The sequence below is a fragment of the Mustela nigripes genome, chromosome X, assembly GCF_022355385.1.
Source record: "Mustela nigripes isolate SB6536 chromosome X, MUSNIG.SB6536, whole genome shotgun sequence".
NCBI lineage: Eukaryota > Metazoa > Chordata > Mammalia > Carnivora > Mustelidae > Mustela > Mustela nigripes.
The window spans coordinates 97,729,621-97,754,732 of NC_081575.1; the positions used below are offsets into that span (position 1 = coordinate 97,729,621).

A 25,112-nucleotide genomic window follows, 5' to 3' on the forward strand; every position below is an offset into this window, starting at 1 on the left:
CGTTACAAGCCAAATTTGATGTTACCCAAGAACAAAATATTTTTGTACAATAGGATTTTTGCCATTATGCAACATATCTTTCCATGTCATTGGGTAAGAGTTGGGTCTTGTGTGTTGTTGGCACACTTTGCTTCCTTACCGTGACAACCAGACCAAAGGATGTTGGTAAAGAGTACTGGTAACTGTCATTTATCTATCATTTCATTATTTCCAGAGCACTTTAATGTATTCGGGTCATTTAATTTCCCTTAAAGCTGTGTCAAGAAGGACAGAGAAATGCTGGTTCACTGAGGTTCAAATGGCTTGACCCAGATTTCACAACCAGCCAATGGCAGAACCAACTTCCGGTCCAGATTTTCTGACTCAAAATAACCAACCCTTGTACCAGAGAATAAAAGAGAGTCATTCTTTGTAAACAGAATTTACACAGAATTGTGACATATTCCTTGGAATGTACCTTGACTCGAGACATTATTCTTTTTTTAAGGTTTTTTTTTTTTAAATTTAAGTAATCTCTACACCCACTGTGGGGCTCAAACACATGCCCCTGAGGTCAAGAGTCGCATGCTCCCCTGACTAAGCCAGCCAGGAGCCCTGAGGCATTATTATTAAGGACTGTACATGAATACACCACTTCATGTGCTTGTGGTACAGTGATAACCACTTTCTCCTTAAAGATATCCAAGACCATTCCCCCAAAATGGGATGGTTTATTCTGTCAAAGAAAGAAGATCGACACCAGGGCTTCTTAACAGCTCTGAAACGAAGGATCTGGTGTTGATGCAAGTCTTTCTGTAAGTCCTTCTGACCCTCCAGTAAAGGTCAGGAAGAGCTGCTTGCTTCCTCCCTCCACTTTGCCACGTTTTCACGTTTTCACCAAATTCCAAAGAAATGTCTCTCCAGAGCTCCCCTCCTGAAAGTACACTGTCTGGTTTCCTTTGCTCTGTCCTCTCTCGTCACACAGTTCGGCTCAAAGAGCATCAGAGCCGTAGCTTTGCCTTCGTGATCCCTGAATTGAGTGTTGCTTAAGGGGCTTTTCTGTTCACCCTTTCCTGTCCTTCCTTTGAGAGAACCCAGGGGCTCAGCAGATGCCCTCCCCTCTCTCAGGACCTGCCAAGCTGAATGTATTTCCTAAGTCAAACTGGGCTATATAATCAGGCTAATACAAGCATACTTCTAGAGAAAATGGGAATGGATATTTAAAGATTTCTTACTTATTTACTTGAGAGAGCAAGAGAGGGCACGAGTGTGTGCATGGCACAAGCCAGGGCAGGGGCAGAGGGTGAAAGAGAGGGATAAGTAGACTCCCCGCTGATCCCCACATGGGGCTTGATCCCATGACCCTGAGATTATGAACTGAGTCAAAACCAAGAGTCAGATGTTTAACCTACTGAGCCACCCAGGTGCCCCAGGAATCAATATTTGAAATTGACATTGTCCTTTATGCTTTCCATATCTCTCTGTATTTTGTGTTCCTTTATTCTGTAGTTCGGACTTAACCTCAAATTACAGATAGCCAAGGAAAGAGGCTTGGAGATCCCCACTCCTGAGGAGATGAGATATGTTCTTGAATTCTATCATTCTTCTTCACCACACCTCCCCACAGTCCTGTTGGAGAAGAGAGAATGGCCAATGTAGAAGTGTCTCAGGGGTGTGTTACTCGGTCTTGAGGATTCATTTCTCCGAGTTGTTGGTCATAGCGTTCAATAAATATTTGTTGAGTAAATGGAAGGAATGAGTGAAATGAAGGTGAATCTATTTTAAATGTAGGACTCACGCATGCACTTGTGATGAACATTATTTTTAAAGCCTAATTTTATAAAGCAGTGCCTTTTCAAAGCTGTTCTTCTGCTTGTTTTTCAAAGTACGTCCCTCTGCCAGACTTCTTGATTAGCACCAAGCATTGCTTTATCATAAATTTAGGTTAAACATCCATCCTTCAAATCCTAGACCATGTATATCTCACCCATTGGCATTCTCTTCACTGGCTGTTAGCACTACAGATAACAAAGTGAAAGCTCTGAGCAAAAGCTACATCTGACCCTGAATTGTCTGCATGGGGTCTCATAAACTTGGGTGACTAGTGACTTTGACAGTCTTTAATGTTTCACTTTAGCATGTCTTACCCTCACTCTGCAGATCCTTCAGATTCACCGTCACTGGATGGAGACCAGTTGGATATTGAGAATTGGATCTGTTGTGTGTCCTCAGCATTGCAAGCTCAGAGTTGGCTTTTTTCTTGCATAGATTCAAAACCATGTGCTCTCCTGACTGAAATCAGTCGCGTCAGATTCCAGCATATTTTTCTCTGCACTGTCTAAATGAAGTAAGACTTGCCCAGGAATTTTAGGTGTGACCCTAGCAATGAAAAGGAAGGTAGCTTTTGTGAGAGACCAACTGTCATCCTGCTGCCTGCATAGCAAGTTCATTAGATTGTTCTAGAGTCTAAAAGGAGGGTACATACTAACTTGATTCACTGGGAAGTCTGATGTGAATTAAAGTTGTCAGCAGATTTGTTACATGACAGCGGGGAACTGTGGGCATTCCTAGTACCTATTCGGGACCTTTCATAGCCCTTGTTGTTGGGCGACTGGACATCGTGTAGTCTGAATTGGAGTTTTCCTTGCCTCTTTTCATTTCTTCAGTGATTACGCCAGATTGTAAATGTTCTAGTCACAGAAATTCTAGATGGGTTACTTACGCCACAGGGTTGAACTCGATGGAAATCATGATACTGTTGCTTGACATTGTAAATGACAGCATGACCTTGGGCCCAGGGCTGGCAATTCTTTGCGTAGTCTCTGTGGTCTTTACTTCATATTCCTTCTGTAGGCCTTTGTGCGAGTCTCTAGTGATGGTGAGGAGATAACCAAGATGAAGGGAAGCTGAAAGAGGTCAGGAGTGCGCCTTCCAAGCAGAGGGAGGAGCAGAAAGTGCCAGGGGTGGGGGACAGGAATGGCAGGGGGAACGGTGGGGGAAAGCACAAAGAGCTGTGTTATTTTTGTGAAGAAACCGGAAGTAGGAGCAGATGAGGCTGGGCAAGTGGGCAAGGCGTGGTGGGGAAGGGCCTGGTGCCACCTCACTTGGGACAGGGAACCACTTGGGCAGAAGCCCAGGACAATACTGTTAGATTTACACTTAACATCCATTGTTCCAGCAGCTGTGCGGAGGGGTGACCTTGAAAAGAACTGTACTGGAAGAAGGAATTCAAATTGGGAGGTATCATGGAAACTCACAAGAGATCATTGGGGCCTAAAGTCAGGCAACAGGAAAGGGGGAGACAGGCTGGATGTGAGTAGCATTCTGGGCAGAGGTAGAGTTGCTTGATGTGGTGGTTCCACAGATCTGGGAAGGGAAGGACTGAGTCCCAGTTCTGGAGGGCATGTGGCGAGATGATGGTTGGTTGCCTCGTGGACTGACAGTTCAGGAAGGGGAGAAGCAGGTCTCTTCTTCATCTCTATTTGTAAAACAAATACCAGTTTATGATATTTACACTGTCTATAGACCTCTTTCTGCAAGGGCCAAGTAGCTAGAAGCCGGTGAATGGGGTGTTGGAGAGGTTAAGTTCAGGGCCTGGGGACACACCCGCAGGTGAAGAATGTCTGACAGTCAGAAGTGGAACTGTGAAGCTTCCAGAAATACTAGACCTAGGAGTCACCAGCTTCCAAGTAGTAGTAGTAGTTGAAACTGTGCGAAACTGTACTCCCAAGTAGTAGTTGAAACTGTGCGAGTCAATTTACCTACCCCGGCAGTGTGTGGCAGAAGGAGGAAACTGGGCTCGGTGGAACTCTGGAAGATTTGAACATTACGATGTCGATTTAATTACCTTTCTAGAAATAGGCCATCACACACATTAAATGAAATCCAAATGGTTCAGAAGGCACATAGAGTAAAAAGAGCCCTCCTCCAACCTTCTCCTCTGGCTATAGCGTTCCCAGCTCCAAAGGTTACCAGCCATGCTGGGTTCCTAGGTATCCTTATTATTACTTATTATTATAAGTAATCTCTACACATGCAAATCTTTGCAAATATATTTGTGTTTGTTGGGATTATTTCATACAGTATCATGTGGGGTTCACCCTGGTCTTCTCTTTTTACTTAAAGATCCCTAATAACTTCTGCCTGCTGGAGGAATATGCCAGAAAAAGAAGGGAGGAGAACTTGGGGGTGATGGGAGCATTGGCCCTGAGGGGGCAGGAGGGAGAGTGGTTACGGGCACAGGAGGACGCATGGCTCTGAAGGGGAGAAGGGCCACCTCTGAAGACTGTGGTAGATGAAGAACTGAGGGTTTGGAATGGGCGTAGGGAGCATGATGGAATGAGGGTCAAATGTCCTGTCGATCTCACTGGTAATCAGTGGGCACGGATTCTCCTAGCCAGTCTGTCCATTTCTTTGAAGTTGGATTGGGGGAGAAAGAGCAGTAGTCCGTGAGGAATTTCCTGAAACTAGGCCTTCATGTCACTTGGCAACATATGCCGCCAAAGGAAAGGGCTGCAGAGCTTAGATAAAGGGGGCTAGTTTTCCCTCAGAAATCAGACACCCAAGATCTGTTTCGGCAAGGGAAGCCACCACATGAAGAGATGCTTTGTGAAGAGAAGCTGAAGGGCAGACACATTGAGTTTAATAAGGTGGACAGGAGTCAGCCAGTTTGGCTCTGCTCAGGCCCGGGAGGTGGAGTCACCATGATTCAGAGGCTCAGTTTCAAACTAACCAGTCCCGTAAGGGAATTTCCTTCAGCTTATCTGGAGTTAATCAGATGAAAGCCTGAGGGGACCAGTTCACCGTATCCACTTCATAGAAGGGGATGGATAACCCAGAAGGACAATTTATTTCTCCCTTGATCCTAATTCTCTTTATAACTGTCTTGTTACACTCAGTGTATTAATGTTGCCTTAAACCTTTTTGGGGAACAGCATGGCATTTACGTACAGATACTTCATCTGTTGAAATGGGGGGTGTATGTTTTTTAAAGACTGGAGTTGTCGCTCCATTCCAGGTCCTCCATCTCACAAAACAGAAATCTTGGAAATCAGAATAAAAATCACAGTATTATCTGGTGAGCTTAGATTCTTAGCACAGGAAATTGGATAGTCTTGCAGGACTAGCAGAGAAACCAAAGAACCTTTCTGGTGATAATATTCAGAAGGTAGAGGTATGGCTGTCCTCCCCTTGAGCAGCCTGGTTAAAGATGAATCTCTTACAATCCAGTGTCCCTTCATGAAGACCCTTATCGTCCTGTAGGCCTGCATTACCAAACCGTCTTGCTGTAGGAGAACTGACTTTCTTTAGTTACTTTCCAGGCCTAAGGATATAATTCCAGTTCAATTCAGTAGATAGTGAATGCGTACTGTGTTTTTTCCAAGGGCCGGTGCTGCAAAGGTGACTAAGCCTTGGTTCTTATCTTCACGGAGCTCAAAATTGAAGAGAAGGCATTAAAAATACAAGCAACTAACCATAAACAGTTCATGATAACCCATTGTTAAACTGCTCTGGGGGTGCAGAGGTAAAGGATTAGTTCTGTCCAGAGGGATTGGAGACGGCTTCACCTATGGAGTTGAAGCTAAGGACCGGTTAGGACTTCCCAGGCTGAGCGAGGGGAGAGGATGAGCCTCCCAGACTGGTGGGGCAGACAGTATTGTGTGGCCAGAGCATGAAAGAGGAGAAAGAAAGAGTAGTGGGATGGTAGGTGGAGACCACTGTGCAAAGGGCTTTATATGTCCTGCTAAGTAGTTTGGGTTTAATCCTGTAAGCTGTTGTATGGTGGAGTTTTTTGGAGAAGGGGAAGAGGGAGCTAAAGGCATGGAGATGGGTAGAAAGATCATGGAAACAATTCACGAAAGATGGCCAGGTTCTAAGCTAAGGCTGTTGTAGGTGAATGAAGGAGGAATGGGAAAATGTGAAAGTCACTGAATGAATGGGGCCAGGGAGGGATGGAGGCAGGAGAACTTGGATGATAGGAAAATTTTTGATCAGGGAATGTGGAAATGATCATTCAAAACCAGACCACACAACATAGAACACACAGGAAAACCTACTGATTGGTAAAGGTCAATCCACAGGGAACACGAACTGGATGCAGGGGCATCAGGTTCTCCTTATTCAAAGAGATTCAAGGAGCAATTTGCTGTACTGATTCTGTGTATTCACTTTCTAAAAAAGGACTTGAAAAAAAGCATAATGATGAGACTCCCACTGTCTAAATAAGAAATCAGTGAACATAGTAGGGATTAGCACAGTTGCTGTAACTGAGATTCAGATATGGTCCCAGCTTCCCTGCAGCCACTGGGTTAAGAGGAAACATGATTTGTTGATCTCTGAAAGTGGATGAAAGGAGCATGCACCTTCCAAAGGAAACACCATTTTCCTGGCTCTAAATAGTAACAGAAATAGAAAATAGCTGTCATTTAAGTACCATGTCCTTGATATAGACAAGAACTGTTGTAAGTACATAGGAGATCTTATCTAATCCTTACAATGATCCTGTGAAGGAGAAGTTGTCTCCCAAATAAAGACTCCATGGCACCAAGGATGAAGGACATGTCATATAGCTAGCAAGAAATGGGGGCTGGATTCAAACTTGGGCAGTCCAGGACGCTTAAACAGTGTTAACACTTGACGTGATCATTGGCTAGTGTCCTTTTCATAACAGAGATGGAAGATATTTTATGTGATTGCTTCCAGTGGCTGAAAGCTTAACATTAAAGGCCATAGAAATGATATTTCTCCATGGAAGAAGGTCATTGTTGCCTAAAATGTGTTCTGCAGAATACGTCTAAGATACTCTTAAAAAAAAAAAAGAAAGTGATTCCAAGGACAGACCAGCTCTGGAAACACTTGTTTTGGAAGGTCATAACGAATTCACCTTTGCATTGAGAAATATAGAAGTAAAGTAACAGGTTTAGCTTTGTTTAACCCAATGACTTACTTGACCTTAGCCCAACTGTACTGTTCTGTGGTACAGACTTTGCTTGTAGTAGGAAATTCAAGTCTGTACTAAATTTTGAAAACCACGCATGGAGACAGCACAGTTGGCTCTCTCCTGTGGTTGGTGGGAAGCCTAGCTCTTGCCTTTTGGGGGACATCAGAGGAAGTAGCTATAACAGGTGTCTCTGCAGATGAAGCCTGGATTTTTCTCACAGTAGTTATTTTTGATTTGCTCTAGCAGTGAAGCCCTATAAATGCAGACACCAAAATGATTTAGTCTGGAAGATCCAAAGATAGGTATTAAGTCATCTCTCATGGCCATAGAAAAACCTTTCTACTCTATTTATAGAGCATCCCAGTGAGTAACCCTGGCTTTCTAATCAAAGTACAAAGAAGAACTTCCACCAATAACTTGACAAAATTAGTTTGATATATGGAATTCTTAACTGATTGAATTTTGAAAGATGTCCACCCAAGATAGCCACTTTGACTTCTGTCACCATTACTGTTTAATCTTTTTTTTTTTTAAAGCAGTTTATGCAGAAGCCAGCTGTTACTTGAGGCCTCCCCTGGAATGTAAGATACATATATATCTCACAATTTTATACACACACACATACATATGTATGTATGTGTGTGTGTATATATATATATATATATATATATATATATAATCAATTCATGGGTAGATAGTGCTTCCTCTTTATATCTTATAACAGTAATGCAAGTACAGTATTCATCTCAACAACAGATTAAGGTATAAATTTAAAAGATGTGTAGCTACTCTGAGGTCCTGTGGATTGCTACTTGAGGAAGCAGATTAGTTCTCTGGCACTGAAGTGGTAAGGGATAATGGTCAGTAGATCAACATTTTGTGGCTTAGCAAGTTCTAGTTCATGGACCCCATGGCTAATGGAGAACATGCAGGAGACATTTGAAAAGATGGGCCAGAAGTTTATATGAGAAGTCTGGATGGAGGAATAATGGGCTTGGGGGTATGGAAGAGGATGGGCTTAGATGAAGTAGAGGCCTGGGGAGAGGTTAGGGACCTCCTAGGAAGAAAATACATATGGAAGAGATGAAGAGGAAATACACACTTGTGGTGTAGTTACTATGATTGGGTATGCCCTGTTAGAAATGGTTTCCTGGTGTGTATTAAGTGGATGGCTTCCGCACGTCACTCAATTCATCCTTCTTTTTCCTTTTTTTTTTTTTTTTAAAACTACCTTAAAAATTAAATTTTCTTTTTTTTTTTTTTTTATCTCCCAATCCTGGATTACTTATGGTACCCATCTGACAGCTAACTATAAGTCATAGATAAGTCCCTGTGATCCTTTTCCTCTAATTCTCTAGTGAATCAAAGGGTTTATTTCAGAGATAGAAATAACCTGTATTTTTGCTTTAGCAAAGTGCGTAATTCCAAGTCCTTAGACGTTAGGGTAAAGGTCATTACCATGGTAGCAGTATTCCTACATACTTAGCAGGTGAGTTCTAGAAGGGTGAAGGGTGGTGTCTCAAATCTGTGTAGTGGTGGGTGTACAAATACATTTTTTTTGGTTGATTTTTAGCGGGCTGCCTTGTTTTTCTCATTTCTTACGTTACTGTTCTTGCCCCAGCTCCCTTAGTGCACCTGTTGAGGTGGTTTTATCATTTTCCACTAGGACGAAACATCTGTTTTCTGGGCTTATTTTTAGGCTCTTAAAGATTTTATTTATTTATTTGATAGATAATTGATCACAAGTAGGCAGAGAGCAGGCAGAGAGAGAGAGAGGAGGAAGCAGGCTCCCTGCTGAGCAGAGATCCCGATGCGGGACTCGATCCCAGGACCCTGAGATCATGACCTGAGCCGAAGGCAGCGGCTTAACCCACTGAGCCACCCAGGTGCACTATTTTTAGGCTCTTACTAAAATTCATCATCTAGAAGTATTGAGAAGTATCTGCATAGATAATTCTGCGTACATGTATAGACCCCTTTTCTTTTGAACATACAAGTTAAACTTGAATCCTCCACCGTAGGGGAGAGCATGAGAAAAGTAGTCTTCACTCGGGAAATAATCCTGTGTGCTGTGAGAGGGAGGATTTTGAATCTAGAACTTAATTGTGTGTAGGAGCCTTGTTGAGACATAATTCATGTACCATACAGTTCACCCATCTAAGCTACAATTCACTGGTTATTAGTATATTTGCAGAGTTGTGCAGCCATCATCATGGTCCATTTTAGAACAATTTCCCCACCCCAAAAAGAAAGCCCTTGCCCGCTTTTGGTCACTGTTCATTTCTCCCGAGAAAGCCTGGTTCAAGCCCTAGACGGCCGCTGATCTATATTCTGGGGATATGCCTATTCTGGACATATGAGTGGAATCCTGTGATATGTGGTCTTGTGTCAGTGGTTTCTTTCCTGTAGCTTAATATCTAAAGAGACCTCTATGTTGTAGCATGTATTTGTGCTTGTTTATTGATGATATCCATCACATGGAGAGGCCATGGTTTTCTCATCAGTCAGCATGTGGTGGACTCGTGGGTTGTTGCATTGAGTGCCTGTTACGGACAGCGCTTCCCTGAACGTTCGTGTACAAGTACTGGGACTTAGTTAAAGAAATGCTTCTGTCGTTTCTGTCATTGTAACAGAGGAGGCCAGAGGATCAGAGATGGCCAAAGTGTACAGCAGTGTGTGACAGCAGGTGAAAAATAGGCCATCAAGATGAATTTACTGGGAGAATTTAAGGCCGAGTCTAACTACTCATGAGGGACTCGAGCCGGGACACACAAGGCTTAAAATTATGATCCTCCGAGTGACTGTTACGGCTTTTTGCTGACCACAGACAATGAAAGTTTGATACTTTACTCTATTTGTCTGAAAATTGAAACATACTTCTCCCACTGGTACCATTCCTGGGGACTTGATTCCTCACTTCTGAAAACCTCTCCAGTCCTAGTGTGTTTTTTGAATGGTCAAGAATAGCTGTTGTCGTTTTGTTTGCCTTATTTTCAGGTCTACAATGAGGACTTTTTTTTTTTTTTATTTATTCTTTATTTTCTTTTTTTTAATATTTTTTTTCCAAGATTTTATTTATTTATTTGTCAGAGAGAGAGAGAGCACAAGTAGGCAGGGTGGCAGGCAGAGGTTGATTGAGAGAGAAGCAGGCTCCCTGCTGAGCAAGGAGCCCAATGTGGGACTCCCAGGATCCTGGGATCGTGACCTGAGCTGAAGGCAGTGGCTTAACCGACTGAGCCACCCAGGGGTCCCGAGTGCTTCATTTCTTTTGTTGAACTTTTGATTAGTGTATTTATTTTACAGATAGTCGTGTGTTGGCCCCTGTTCAGGAAATTTGTGAAAAATACCTGTCATTGGAGATACAGAAACTAAAATCCCTTAATATTGTCAGGTTCTGTTAGAACTCAAGGTTGCCACTGATGTGTCAAGGGCATATCCCCAAAATAGAGTACATCTAGATACATGAGTCCTGTAGGCCTAGTCTGAGTATTTTGTGACCACCATAATCAATGGCCATAATTTGGTAGTTTTAAGGTAATCTCATCCTAGATCTTAAAGGCTCGGTGATTTTATTTTGCCTAGGTGCTCAGCTGTGATATAGTTGAACAGAGCACAGATGATTGATGGAAAATACACAGAAATTCCCAGATTCTGTTCCCACAGTAATGACGGGGTGTGGCAGTGGGGCTAGAGCGGATGTATATATACAGAGGATAAATACTGAAGAATCTTTTTTGAAGCACTTTATGTGTCTATTTTCTGCCAAGCTCGGTTACTTCACTGCTTTCATTTCAGATAATCTAAGTGCTTTTTCTTTCTTTCTTTCTTTTTTTTTTTTTGGTAGGAAGCTTTTATCCCACCTGAGTTCTAAATCTGAAATGTGCAGAATGTAAAGAGAAAGAAGTAATAATAATGAACACTTAGAATGTGCTGGCCATGGTTCTAGGAAAGTTGCACATGTGGAATATAGACCCTATCCTGGCTTATTAATCCTCCTGATGAAATGAGTGCTTAAGTCAGTGGCTTAGCATCAGCACATGACAAGCCTTGTCATGTGACTCAAGGTTTTCCTGATACCAAAACCATGCTCTCAAATCATGTTCCAGTTTCCTCCTTAGTCATGGGTGGTAAAGAGCACCAAAAAGGCAAGGTGTCCCCCTCGTCTCCCAGAAAAGTCTTACTTTTCTTTACATGCTTCAGCGTTTCTTTTAAAATGCAGGTATTACTGGAAGAAATGGTACATTCTAAAATCGCAGTAAGGTTTAATAGACTTGTGTCAGACCTTTATGCTGAGCAAATTTCAGTAGGCAAGGCACTGGAATTAAGAGCTCTGAATACATGAAAGGGTGACAGTGTTAAGAGAGAAGGATTAGAAATAAAAGGAGGGGGAGGTTCCTGCCTTTTTTTTTTTTACTGTTTTGCTTAAGGCAGATCTAAGATAAACATACTTTTACGCCCCCCCCCCCCCCCGGTAGCCTTCCCCTACTAAACAATGGTTCTTCCAAGGAGCACACATGTCTTTCTCTGTCTAGTTGAAGAGTATTTCTGAGTTGGTGCTTGATAAAATTTTACAGTATAGCTTTAAATAATTGTATTATAATTGAAAAAGCTCTGTGCCATTTCCCGTTTTTAAAATACATCATGCTTGCAAAATTTGTCTCCCCCCCCACCTTTTTTTAGAAACTGCTAATTTGCTAGATTTATAGTAGCTGTAATAGTTCTATATGATACACTAAATTTGCTTCAATCCAGAGTGGTGGCTGTGATTTAGCTCCTTTTTATAAAGTATGAGGGTAAAACTGGATTTCTCCAGGCCCCATCTTTCTAGATGCAGACCTTTGTAGTTGTTCCCACTTGAAGAAGTAGATCCTGTGTGTGCTGATGCTTTGGTATACAGGTCAGGGTCTAACACTGGTAAGACCTTGATGACTGGCAAGTGGCCATCAGTTCTTTATCTCAGAAATACCATGATATGATTGTGTAATTACACTTGGTATGGAAAGTTCCATTTAAGGAGTAGATGACCGACATTGAAAACACTTGACCTCTGTGAGTTCACAGAAAGTACACAAAAACTTTTGGCACATTCTTTACCATAACTAGCTTGTAGGTAGTTAACGATTGCTGAAGGGGCCAGGTGCACAGGTGGATATGAGGCCAATTTGATTCTCAGATCCATTAGTCGCTAAGGAAAGTTATTTATTTTTAAAATACATACATATATTCTCTATACCTAGCATGAGGTATAACTGACAGACCGTGAGATAAAGAGTCGCAGGCCAACCAGGTGCCCATGCTTAGGAAATCTTTTTTTTTTTTTCTTTTTAGTGTAATCTTTTATTCTAGGGTAACATTCAGTACTCGTAGAGTAGTATCCATGAAGTTCTAAAATAAAGAAAATGTGAGCTAACACTTGGCTTATTTTCATATGTGAGTAACTGACAGGTTAAGTCCTTTCACGTTCTATTTCTCATGCGCTCTTTTTAAAAACCTTTTTAATTTTTTGTCTAATATCACACAGTTAACAATGTTTAATTGAGGTATAATTGCCATACAGTGTTATCTTAGTCTCAAGTGTACAACATAGCGATTCAGCAATTTTGTCCAGCTTGTGGTTGCTCCCCATGATGAGTGTCGTTCCCATTATTGACACTATTTCCCTTCCCTATACTGTACCTTTCATCTGCATGACTTTATGAGTGAAAGTTTATACCTCTTGTTCCCCTTCACCTAATTCACCTGGTCTCCCTGTTTCTTCTCCCCTCCGGCAGCCACCAGTTCTCTGTATTTATGAGTCTGTTCAGTTTGTTTTCCTTTTGGTTTTTAGGTTCCATCTGTAAGTAAAATGATACACTAATGAGCCTTTCTCTGACTTACTTCACTTAGCCTAATACTCTCTAGGTTCATCCATGTTGTCACAAATGGCAGAAATTTGTTTTTTAATCTTCTTCCATTTTTATTTCAATGGACATTTAAATTGTTTTAGCTATTGTGAATAATGCTGCGATGAACATGGGAGTGCATTTATCTTTTTGAATTAGTCTTCAGATGAATATCTAGAAGTGGAATTTCCGAGTCATATGGTAATGCTATCTTTAATTTTTTGAGGAAGCTCTATAATGTTTTCCACAGTGGCCACACCAATTTACATTCCCACCAACAGTCTACCAGGTTTCCTTTTTCTCCATCTCATCACCAACACTTGTTTTTTGGTTTTCTAGTACTGGCCATTCTGATAAGTGTGAAGTGCTAGCTCACTGGGGTTATGATTTGCATCTTTCCACTGATTAGTGACGTTAAACATTTTTTTTTTCATGTGTCCATTAGCCATCTGTATGTGTTCTTTTGAAAAAAAATACATTCAGGTTTTTTGCCCATGTTTTAATTGTTTTATTTGGGTGTTTTTTTTTTTTTTTTTTTTGGTGTTGAGTTGTAGAAGTTGTTTATATATTCTGTATATTAACCCCTTATCTGATACATCATTTGCAAATGCCTTTTTTCATTTAGTAGTTTGCCTGTTTATTTTGTTGATTTCCTTTGCTGTGTAGAAGCTTTCACTTTGTTGTTCCAGTAGTTTATTTTCACTTTTGGTTCCCTTTCCTGAGAAGACATAGCAATATCCAAAAAAATGTTAAGGTCAGTGTCCAGGATAATCCAAGAATCTGGGATCCTGATACCTCCAGCTCTGTTCTTCCTTTTCAAGATTGCTTTGGCTAGTCCGGGGTCTTAATGTGGTTCCCATACAGATTGGGTTAGGGGTTCTAGTTCTCTGAAAAATACTTTTGGTATTTTGATAGAGATTGTACTGGATCTTGTAGATTGCTTTGTGTAGTATGGACATTTTAATAATATTTTTCTAACCCGTGAACGCTGAATATCTTTCCATTTGTTTGTGTCATCTGTCCTTCATCAAAGTCTTGGAGTTTTCAGAGTGCAAGCCTTTCACCTCCTTGGTTAAATGCTATTCCTAGGTATTTACATTTTATTCCTAGGTATTCTTTTTGATGCAGTTGTAAAATGGGATTATTTTCTTACTTTGTCTTTCTGCTGCTTCATTATTAGTGTACTGAAACACAACAGATTTCTACTTATTTTGGGTCCTGGAACTTCACTAAATTCATTTGTTCTAATAGTCTGTATAGTATCATGTCATCTGCAAATAGTGACGATTTTAACTTCTTCCTTACCAGTTTGGATGCCTTATGTTTCTTGTCAGATTGCTGTGGCTAGGACTTCCCGTACTATGTTGAATAAAAGTGGTGAGAGTGGACATCCTTGTCACTAATCTTAGAGGAAAAGCTCTGAAGGTTTTCACATTGGGCATGATGTTAGCTGTGCATTTGTCATATATCACCTTTATTATGTTGAGCTGTGTTCTAAGCCACTTTGTTCAGAGTTTTTATCATGAATGGATGTTAAAGTTTCTCAAATGCTTTTGCTTCCTGTATTGAAATGATTGTATGGCTTCTGTCCTTGATTTTCTTAAAGTGGCATGTCATGTTGATTGATCATTGTAATGTATTACTGAATTTGGTTTTCTGATATTTTGTGAAGGATTTTTTTCATCTGTGTTCATCAGGGATATTGGCCTGTAATTTTCCTTCTTGGGAACTGTTCAGGTACAATAGGTAATAACTCTTCCTTAAAAGCTCGGTATAAAACACCTGTGAAGCCATCTGGTCCTAGCCTTTTGTTTGTTGGGAGTTTTTCAAATTACTGATTCAGTTTCATTACTGCTGAACAGTGTGTTCCAACTTTGTTTCTTCGTAACTCACTTTTGGGAAATTATGTTTCTAGCAATTTACCCAGGTTGTCCAATTTATTGGCATGTAATTCTTTGTATTTCCCCCTTCCCTTTCTTATGTAAGTACTCTTCTCTTGACAAGTCTGGCTAAAGATTTATCAGTTTTGTCGATCCTTCCAAAGAACCAGCTCGTAGTTTCAGTTTCTATTTCATTTATGTCCTCTCTGATCTTTATTATTTCCTTCCTTCTGTGAACTTCAGGCTTTGTTGGTTTTCCCTTTTCTAGTTCCTCTAGTCATAGGTTAGTATAGGTTGGCCTAGGTTAGATTATTTGAGACTGCTTTTTTCTTGACATAGGCTTGTATCCCTGTGAACTTCCTTTGCTGCATTCCAAATATTTTGAACCCTTGTGTTCCCATTTTCATTTGTCTGTGTGTTTTTTTGTTGACCCATTCATGGTTTACTCTCCACATGTTTGTCTTTTTCTAGTATTTTTTCTTGCACTGGATTTCTAGTTCATACCCTCTTGGTCAGAAAAGAGGCTTGATGTAATTTCAGTCTTCTTAAACTTACTGAGACTTGTTTTATGGTCTAATATGTGATCTGTCTTGGAGAATGTTCCATGTGCAGTTGAAAAAGAAAAGTATATTCTGCTGTTTTGGGAGGAAATTTTTGTAGGTAAATTGGTGTCTGGATGACCATGTTTGTACATTTGATGCCAAAAACATTCTTCAGATACAGTTATTTAGGTGTAGAATGAAGGGATTTTTTTTTAAAGCTCTGTAGAGAGTAAGAAATTAATAATGGGAGAGTTCTTCTTAGGATGACTGGCTGCTGGAAGAAAGTGTGGTGGCAAAAGCCATGTGCAGTGAATTTGAATTAGTGTTCTTTAGAGGGCTACCAGAGAAATGTACTTTACAAGATAATCAAGAACGTAAATAGATTCTCTGTGGAGTCGTTGTCTGATCGCTGACATATATTCCACTATATTGAAATGACAGCATAAATACACTCTTAACAATTAGAGAATTAATAGGGGTGATACGTACATGTATAACTATAAGAAAAGCAAAATTATAGGTAACAATATAAGTTGAGAGCCAACTGTTGAAGTGAGTAACTGTGTATTTGTAGTTAACATTTAAAAAACAACTCACCTTGGAACAGGGTAAATATGCCACGGGTCTTTTATGGAAATGATCTCTGCTCCATGCTTTATAAATACTGTGTCCAAAAAAATCTAGTATCATGACACATTTTAAAAACACCTATGCCAATGCCTTTGAGATCTAAGAGAACAACTTTAATTCCGAATCCCTAACAAAAATATGCCCTAAACAACTCTGTGACCGTGACCACATTTATTAGGAAAAGTTACCTCGACACTTCACTATATCTTTCAAATAAACACCTTTAAAAGAGAATATGAACTCCAAGAACTTGGTATTTTCCTTGTTTTCTGGCCAGTTTTGAACCTTTGGCAGGACAACCTGTCCTGCCTCAGAACTTCAGGAGGGAAACTTAGTCCCACAAAATCAAGTTTGTTGTTGAGCTTAATAGAAGATTTGTGTGTGTCCCCTATTAGTTTAAGAGAAAGGCACTTGTTTGGCTCATTTATTTCTTTTAAAGATTTGCTTTTTCAAGTAATCTCTACACCCACCACGGGGCTCAAACTCACAACCCCGAAATCAAGAGTTGCGTGCTCTACTGGCAGAGCCAGCCGGGTGCCCCACTTGTTTGGCTCATTTTGTTTGCGTGCATACTGAGAGAACACGGACAGTGCCTCCATCCAGTCAGCATGTCCTGGTAGGCTTCTGATTAAGATAACCTGAGCCCTGGTTCTAAGGCATCTTAGATAATGTCTGTGGTAGATAACATGTGGAACAAAAGAAAACCAGGGCATGGTGAGCAGCATGTAGGGAGAAGTTAGTGGACTTTCATTATTAAAATTGTCTTTAAATGCCTGGACTAAGGCCCCCACCTTTTAAAATGAGGCTCCACAAAAAACATTTCCGGAGAGACATACACCCAGACAGACTTGGACTTGAAATGGAGAATGAACAATGTGGGCCACTGCGGGGAGACAACAGCCTCTCTCCACAGCCGAGGAAGCAGCATGACGCTCTCGCGGGGAGAGCCTGGGGAGGAGGCGAGGCGTGCAGTTGCGGAGGAGAGCAGGACCCGAACCCTGCTGCCTGGTGGTGCAGTAGAGCAGTAAGTGCATTCATACCCCTCAGTCCAAGAGCCACAGACTAGCAGTGTAAGATCTAGCTGTAGACCAGAGGCCCTGGGGGGTGAACAGCCACGAAACTACTCAACAGAGAGAGGTGAGTGGGGAAGGAGAGGAAATAAATTGAGGAAATCACATTTACTAAAATAACAAAGAACCAGGGTGCCTGGGTGGCTCGGTCAGTGGAGCCGGACTCTCTATCTCAGGGTTGCAAGTTTGAGCCCCTGTACTGGGTGTAGAGCCGATGTAAACAGGTATGTAAAAAATACAATAACAAAGAACCAAATGGATCTGTAAAAACATCTTTGGAAACGCAAACTATGGTCATTGACATTACTGAAGTCAATAGACCAGACAATTCTAGACACTCTGGCATGAGAGAAGATAAGGGAATTAAAGAATATGAAAAACAATGCAGAGAAATGGAGAATTTACCAGACGGCTCCAGAATCTGTCCTAGGAGGAGTTTCGGAAGAATGGGAAAGAAATGGCATAGAAGCAGTATTTGAAGGCACAATAGCTAAGAATCTTCCAGAACTGAAGAAGGATATGAGTCTTTAAGGAAATGGTCTCCTGAGAGCAGTTTCCAACATCTGGGAAGGCAAGAAAGGGTCTCCGTAGAGCAATTGGTATTCTTTACAGCTCAGCTTTGGGAAGCCCTGGCAGATTCAAATGAGCCTTTTCTGGTTTTCACTGGAAAACATAAAGAGAAATATAATGTGTTATATATACTAAGCTGTGTTTTCTGAACAAAGACACTTAGAAAGAACTCCTAAAAAGAGCTGTTTGGACAACTGGACCCAGAGGATCAAGATACGAAGAAAGACCTGTCCAGAAAAGGTAGTGTCCTGTCTGTATCTTGTGAAAAGTAGGTGGGAAGACAGTAATTGTTTGCTGTACTGTCCTGTGGGCCACATCTAAAAATAGTGTTTTCAGAACGAACACTGTGGACGAACAGTCTCGTAGGGAGAAGAATTTTGACTAGGATTCTCCGTTAAAAGGTGGTGTTAGTGGGACTTTTCAGTGAAGGTGTATTTCTTCTAGTGAACAACTGCAAGGGGGTAAGAAGTTAACCCCCATCAAATGAAACCTTGTAAACATTGGATGTTCTTCAAGTTCATGGAAATATTTAGATGATTGTCAGTTAAGTAGTTAGGAATTGGATTTAAGTGATGTCAGCAGCTACATTGGTTCCCACCTAGAGGACTGATGTGCAGCATCTGGCTCAGGGTAAACTTGTTTCAATAAACTGTCTGATGACTCCTTTGTCAAAGCGACTTGCCGTGAGACAAAGTGTGTCCGTACAGCCCTCGTTGCAGATTAATGGACGATGGATAGGATTTCAGTCAAAACAGATCAGAGATTATATTCCTGTACATGAGAAAAATCAGGTATTGATTTCCTGTATGACTTTCATCAGTTCCAGAAACCTTGATAGAGCTTTAAAAAGAACACAAGAATAGATGGGATTTTATGTCATCTTCTGTGTGAACATCTGGCATTTTGGAAGCCATACCACCCCCGTGGATCTTTCAAGTATGCAACATCTGAAAATATTTCTCTAACTAGAAACCTGGTCATGAGATGATCTTTTGCAAGCCAGACAGTGCGAAGACTCTGCTTGCATCTCATGCCTTTTCTCAGAGATCCAGACCTCCCCCATTTGGGGATAGGCAGTTCTCTCAGCTGACAAAGTATCATCTGTGAGCAGGGGGTATCTGTCCTCTTGTTGTGGTATTTACTGAAACTGGAAGTGTCCTCCGTTGGAAAGACTGTCTTAGCAACTCTAAAGCAGTAAGGAAAACTGTACCCTTAAACGTCCTTATTAAAAAACATATACAGTTTCAGCATTCCGCATGAAGAGCTAGAGGAGGAAAACCCTGTGAATTACAGAACATTTATTAATGGATGTAGGATAAGATTGGAGTTCCGAGGCTCAGCACATTCCTGGATGTGAAGACTCCGTAACATGAGGTCACTTCTTCCCTATTGAACCTATATACCCCCACTGTAACTCAAGCCCCAAATTTCGACAAGAAGAGCCAAGACACTTTTAAGGCAGGACAGAGTAGGAGGGGCTCCCAGACACCAATTTATTTCCGGTTGTAGTGAGCAGTCTGCATGGGGACATAAAAATAAACCCATCAGAGAGCTCGAAGCGCGCCGGTGTACTTAGGGATGCTTGATGTATTGCAGAGATGGGCTTTACAGTCAAGGAGGCTGGTGTCGCAATGTATGTATGGGATGGAGAGTAAAATGAGATTGTATCTTTATACCGGGCACAAAAGATTCTGGGGGAATTAAACTTGAAATTGGAGGTGTAAGGAAGATTTTCTTATAACATAAAAGGCAGAAAACCTGAAGGAATACATTGAAAGTCACAGTTTGTGTACTACAGGGTGCTGTGAACACAGAGATTGCCCGAACCCCAGCAACTCCACATCCAGCTATGTTCTGTAGAGGATCTCTTAAACAGAAAGAAGTTAATTGTATCTGTAATAGTGATGGGTGGCAGCTTAAATATCCACTGACTCGAGAATGTTGTTAACTTGGTCAAGCAGCAGAATCATACCTTATAACAAGTACAATTAGGAACTATTATGTATCAGCCGGGATGAATCTCCAAAACGGTGTTGAAGGCAAAAAGCAACTCTTAGAACGGTATGTATCTTCTCAAACACAATGTTCTTAAGGTTTAAGAACATGCCGAATAACGGGCTTAGTCACAGGAAATGGCCACTTTGTCGGTAAGACAGCTAAATATCTTGACTAAGTTCTGCCTAATCTTGGTGCGTACATTCAAGGTAATGCTAGACATTGGACTCAGGGTGATGTTATCTCCTCGGGGGGCAGTGGGGAGGAGGGACTCCTGGGGTATTGAGGAAAGTACACAGGAAAGTTGTAGCTTTATTTCTTCAAAAATGTTCAGTTTATTACAACAGTGTGGTGGGTTCACGGTTATGCTACTAGGCTGTTCCACGTTGCTGTTGCGAATGTGTGATTTTTTTTTTTTTTAAGCAAACCCGTGTTGACAGAGGTATAAAGATTTGTAATCACGTGACATTGTAGGGAAATGGTTGTAAAATGACTGAACCCACTGCGGCTTGCGCATCTGAACGTGGCTCTCGTAAGCTAAGAGGTTGGAAAGCATCTCCCCTCGCGCACCAGGCAGACTCTTCCAATTTTCTTTTCATTTCTTAAGCATTGCGAAGATCGTCCTCATAAAAACCATTCATTAAGTACCTCTCTTTGCTTGCTGTTGTGTGTGGTGGTGGTGGTCAGATGTATCGCTCTGCCATTTTTTTTTTTTTTTAATGAAATCGGATGATGATTTCCAACCTTCTGGTTTTTTTTTTTCTTTCTTCTCCACATTTTGTGATGCCAACAGGAATCTGCAGGCAGAATATGATCGTCTCAAGCAGCAGCATGAACACAAAGGCCTGTCCCCACTGCCGTCCCCTCCTGAAATGATGCCCACTTCTCCCCAAAGTCCCCGGGATGCTGAGCTCATTGCCGAGGCCAAGCTCCTGCGTCAACACAAAGGCCGCCTGGAAGCCAGGATGCAAATCCTGGAGGATCACAACAAACAGCTGGAGTCACAGTTACACAGACTCAGGCAGCTGCTGGAGCAAGTGAGGCCCACATCTTTCTCTAAGCTGGGATATTGACCAAGATGCTTTTCTCCTCTCGTACATGAAACTAAAGCATAGAACTCAGAGTCCCTTGTCGACTTAGGATATGCTAAGCAGAGTGCCGGCTCTCCAGGGATGTAAGAAGAGGAGGAAAGCTAGTGCATCTTTTTATATATATATATTGGTTTAAGATTGTTTCCTACAAATTTTTTTTTTGAGCCATTTAAAATTCATCTTGGGGAAAAAAATACTGCAAGGTTTCCCCTGGTTTCCTACAAGTGAAAAGTTGGTCGTCTTATTTCCTGGTAGACCTTTAGATTTTTTTTTTCTCTCCTTCCTAAAACATAACATGTTTGGCCTCCAGGGAAAACCTAGCAAAAGTGCATTATAGTAGGCCCTGCCCGAGGTCCTGACCTTCTGTGAATGCTCAAGTTGGAGATAACGTCCTCTCCATCCGGTTACTTCATACTTAACAAAAGTATGAATTCTGTCCTGCACTGTTGTGGTCTCACATGGTTCTGCCACTCTCATGTGACCTTCTAAATCATGCAGTTACTTGGTCCAATGATTTTATCTCTCTTAATCCAGGGTGGCTGTAATTTCCTTGTAAACGTGTAAGGGGGCACAGTTTAGGTACAAAGACAGTACCCATGGAGCGTATCAACGGCAAAATTTGGGAGGTTTCTATAGAAAAGGTTCTAAATTTGTACAGTTACTTGAGTGTTTATCCTGACAACTAATTGTGTTTTCTTTGGGGTACCTTAGCCCCAGGCAGACGCCAAGGTGAATGGTACAACGGTGTCTTCTCCTTCGACCTCTCTTCAGAGGTCAGACAGCAGTCAGCCTATGCTGCTCCGGGTGGTCGGCAGTCAGACATCAGAATCCATGGGTAAGCGTTCTCTTAGCTACTCTTGGATTTGGTTTTCTCTTAAGGTCTGCAAGTGGCGAACTGTTTGCTCAGAGGTTCACATCATCAACTAAATCACCTAATCTCCGCTCTCTTGCAAGCTACTGTCATACATGTCTTTGGGGTCCAAAGATGAGTCACCATAGTCCAAGCCCCCTCAAAGGGCCGGCCATTTAGTTACTCACAAGGCAGGGTAGTAGTCAGATTTCATGCATTTTGGAGAACAGAAAAGGCTTTAGGATGAATGGATGTTTGTGAACAGTTTTGAAGGATGAAGTAGGAACCCAGCATCCTTTAAAAGATGTACAGATGAAGACCTTGGGCCAATGGCAGAAAAGAGCCAACAGTCCATGTCAGTAGAAAAATTGGCTCCGAGCAGAAGGGCTGGGGCGGAGGGAGGGAAGTAATGCCACTGAGGAAGGTTGGAGTCACATTACAGTGACAGGAATGTTGAGCAAAGGAACCAACTCTGACTGAAAATCTCATAGGTAACATCTCCAAGGAGGTGTCCTAGCAGCCGTTTCTGGCCCCAAATAACCCATCTTTCCACCTGTAAAAGGCACACACAAAGGCCAAGTTCTGGGGGTTCGGAGTGTAGGCTTGCTAGAGGTCAGGAATGAATGGGAAAAGACTGGGAGACTACTATTTGCAAACATAGTATCTAGGGCTACGGGCCTGCCTGGAAATGACAGGTGTGGAAGAAGATCGTGATCCTTTTGACTGGGTACATACTATGTTTGAGAAACTGGCAGGTCTAAGTTGTGTGCAGAAGGAAACAAAAGTGCAGGTCTATAACTGGTGTGAAAGGGACAGGCTTGGGGCGGTGACAGTGTGCTCCTGCACACGTGGTAGCTGAAGGGTATGAGAGGAGAAACGCAGAACAAAGAACAAAGGTGCTTGGGGCCAGTGTCTTGAGGAAGAGTTTCCTTTGCATGATGGGGTAGCATAGGAGGGGAGAGCAGGTAGAACGCAGGTGTGGGCAACAGGTCAACTGCAGAAAAGAGCTCAATGGGGATGAAAAGAAGTGACAGCCTGTTGGATCATGACAATGCATTAGCCACTTCTGAGAAAGCATTCTTCAGCCAAGAGAAGGGACGTTGGAGAATTTGTCTTTTCAGTGGAGCGAAAGACCATGTAACGTTGAAAACAAGTGAGGCATGAGGACAGTGAAGAGACATTTGGAACATTACTAAGTCACAATAAGGACTTGAGTTTGTCGAGGAAACAGTCTAGTGTTGCTTTTCCACAGTATTCTCAGCCTAGGACCAGGTTCTTGGAAAGCTGGAGTGCATGAGGCATAAATGATGATAGAATGTCACCAGCCATCTGCTTACTGGCTTTTCCCACCATGCTAGACTTAGACACTGGGGGGGGGGTTGTGAAGGCCACAGATACTTGGTCTCTCCCCCTCATTTTTCCTCCTCCTTTTTTTTTTTAAAGACTTAATTTATTTTATTTTTTTAAAAGATTTTATTTATTTATTAGAGATCACAAGTAGGCGGCGGGGGGCAGGGAGGCAGGCTCCCTGCTGAGCAGAGAGCCCAATGCGGGGCTCGATCCCACAGTCCTGGGACTATGACCCAACCAAAGGCAGAGGTTTTAACCCACTGAGCCACCCAGGAGCCCCAAAGACCGTGGGGGGAACGGCAGAGAGAGACTCACCGTTGAGTGTGGAGCTTGATCCCACAACCCAGGAGATCATGACCTGAGCCGAAACCAGGAGCTGGTCGGGCTCATCAGATGGTAGAGAGGCTCTGCGGAATGGAGAAAGATACTGAGGAAAGTGGGTGAGGGGCTGAAGGGTGAACTTCAAGAACTTCAGGCAGGGCGCCTGGGTGGCTCAGTGGGTTAAGCCGCTGCCTTCGGCTCGGGTCATGATCTCAGGGTCTTGGGATCGAGTTCCGCATTGGGTTCTGTGCTCGGCAGGGGGCCTGCTTCCCTCTCTCTCTCTCTCTCTGCCAAATAAATAAATAAAATCTTAAAAAAAAAAAAGAACCTCAGGCAGTGGGCAGAGTCGGGCATTCTCCAGAGAAGTCCAACCTTGCAGGAAAGCCAGCTTTCAGCTGTTTTGTGAAGGAGCAGAATGTGGGTGAAGCGGCGTTCATGGCTTTATCACCGCTCAGTGCTTGAGGACAGTGTTCGCATCAGCTTCTCTCCCCCCTGTGAGATCTGACTAGAACCACTGGACCGCTGGGACTGAAAATGAGACTTTGGCATAGGAAAAAAATCGTATGCCTCTTCAGAGTCTGCAAACTCCAAAAACGACAGGGTTTTTGTACCTTTAAAGTGAGCAAAGCACGTGAAACTGCATTGCTTATTTTCACAAGTGAGATTCCGGGCCCTGGGTGCTCAGAAGTGGTAACGACGTAGGCCTGTCAGCACTGTGTCCAGGAAAGCACCCGAATCCTGGCACACGGCAGGACAGAAAACTGGGAGAGAAGCTTCTATTTGGGTGAGTTTGGCTAACTGGCTAGTAGGAAAGGGATTGGCTACATTTGTTCTCTGAAAGACAACACTAAATCCAAAGGTGATCTTTTCTTCAAGTGTGTAAGTCAGCTTCCTTTAAGGGAAAAATTAAAAACCCAGCCCACCGTCTTTTTGAAGGACGCACACAGCTATTAAGTAAGTGCAGCGTGTAGCCTTATATGTCGGAGGTCTGAGCTGTGATAAGGTTGGGATTTACAGAACCGTAGTGTGGAGGGAGAATTGCATTCTTTTAAAAATAACTCTTTTTAAAAGATTTTATTTATTTATTTGATAGACAGAGATCACAAGTAGGCAGAGAGGGAGAGAGGAAGGGAAGCAGGCTCCCTGTAGAGTAGAGAGCCCAATGCGGGGCTCGATCCCAGGACGCTGGGATCATGACCTGAGCCCAAGGTCATGAGGGTTTAATCCACCAAGCCACCCAGGCACCCCTTAAAATGACTTTTTAAAGGCTCAGAAGTTGGAGGGCTTCCTCAAACTGTGAAGTACTTACCACCGTACAGCTCTGCGTACCATGTGTGTGTTGCTATAGATTTTTTTTTTAAACTGGGACAGTGTCATGAAACTTAGTTCTGTTGGAAAAGACGAACTCGCCAAATTTGGCTTTCATGAGCTACGTGTACAGGGTCTTTACTAGCAGTTCCTTACCTCTGGTGACCCCTTCCCTTTGTCCCACTCACTTTTTCTTAAAAACGTTACAAGGTTCCCTGGCGGGCTGCTGCTTTAGAATAATTTCAAACTACGGCAGAATTGGAGTTAATTGGACAGTCTGCCACATTTGCTTTATTTGAGTTTGTTGATTTGTATATTTAACTGACCCATTTAATGATTACATTCCATCCATAATGATGCTTCCACCCGAAATACTTCAACATGTATCTTCCGAGGTGAAAGATACTGTCTTACATAACCACAAAGGAATGATCGCCCTCAGGAAATCAACACCGATACAACACTGCTAGACATAATTTAGGTTGAAATACCCCCAATTCTGCCAGTGGTATTCTTTACAGCTTTCTTTTTTTTTTTTTTTTCTCATTCAGGATCCAGTGAAGGGTCATATTTTGCATTTAGTTATCATTTCTTTTTAGTCTCCTGTGAGATAGAACACTTCCCCAGCCTCTCCACATTTTTCACAACACTGACATTTTAGAAGAGGTCAGAGCAACTTGCTCTGTAGGGTGTTCCTCACTCTT

The 25,112-nt window shown here is 42.2% G+C and overlaps 1 protein-coding gene across 1 annotated transcript in view; it reads left to right on the plus strand.

Moving 5' to 3' along the window:
• Positions 1 to 25,112, plus strand: part of DMD (dystrophin) — a 1,970,015-nt gene that overhangs the window by 1,917,753 nt on the left and 27,150 nt on the right. Inside the window, exons 74-75 of the mRNA XM_059385278.1 lie at positions 20,282 to 20,525; positions 21,291 to 21,414. Of these exons, the coding sequence (XP_059241261.1) occupies positions 20,282 to 20,525; positions 21,291 to 21,414 (368 nt within the window). The remainder of the gene's footprint in view (positions 1 to 20,281; positions 20,526 to 21,290; positions 21,415 to 25,112) is intronic.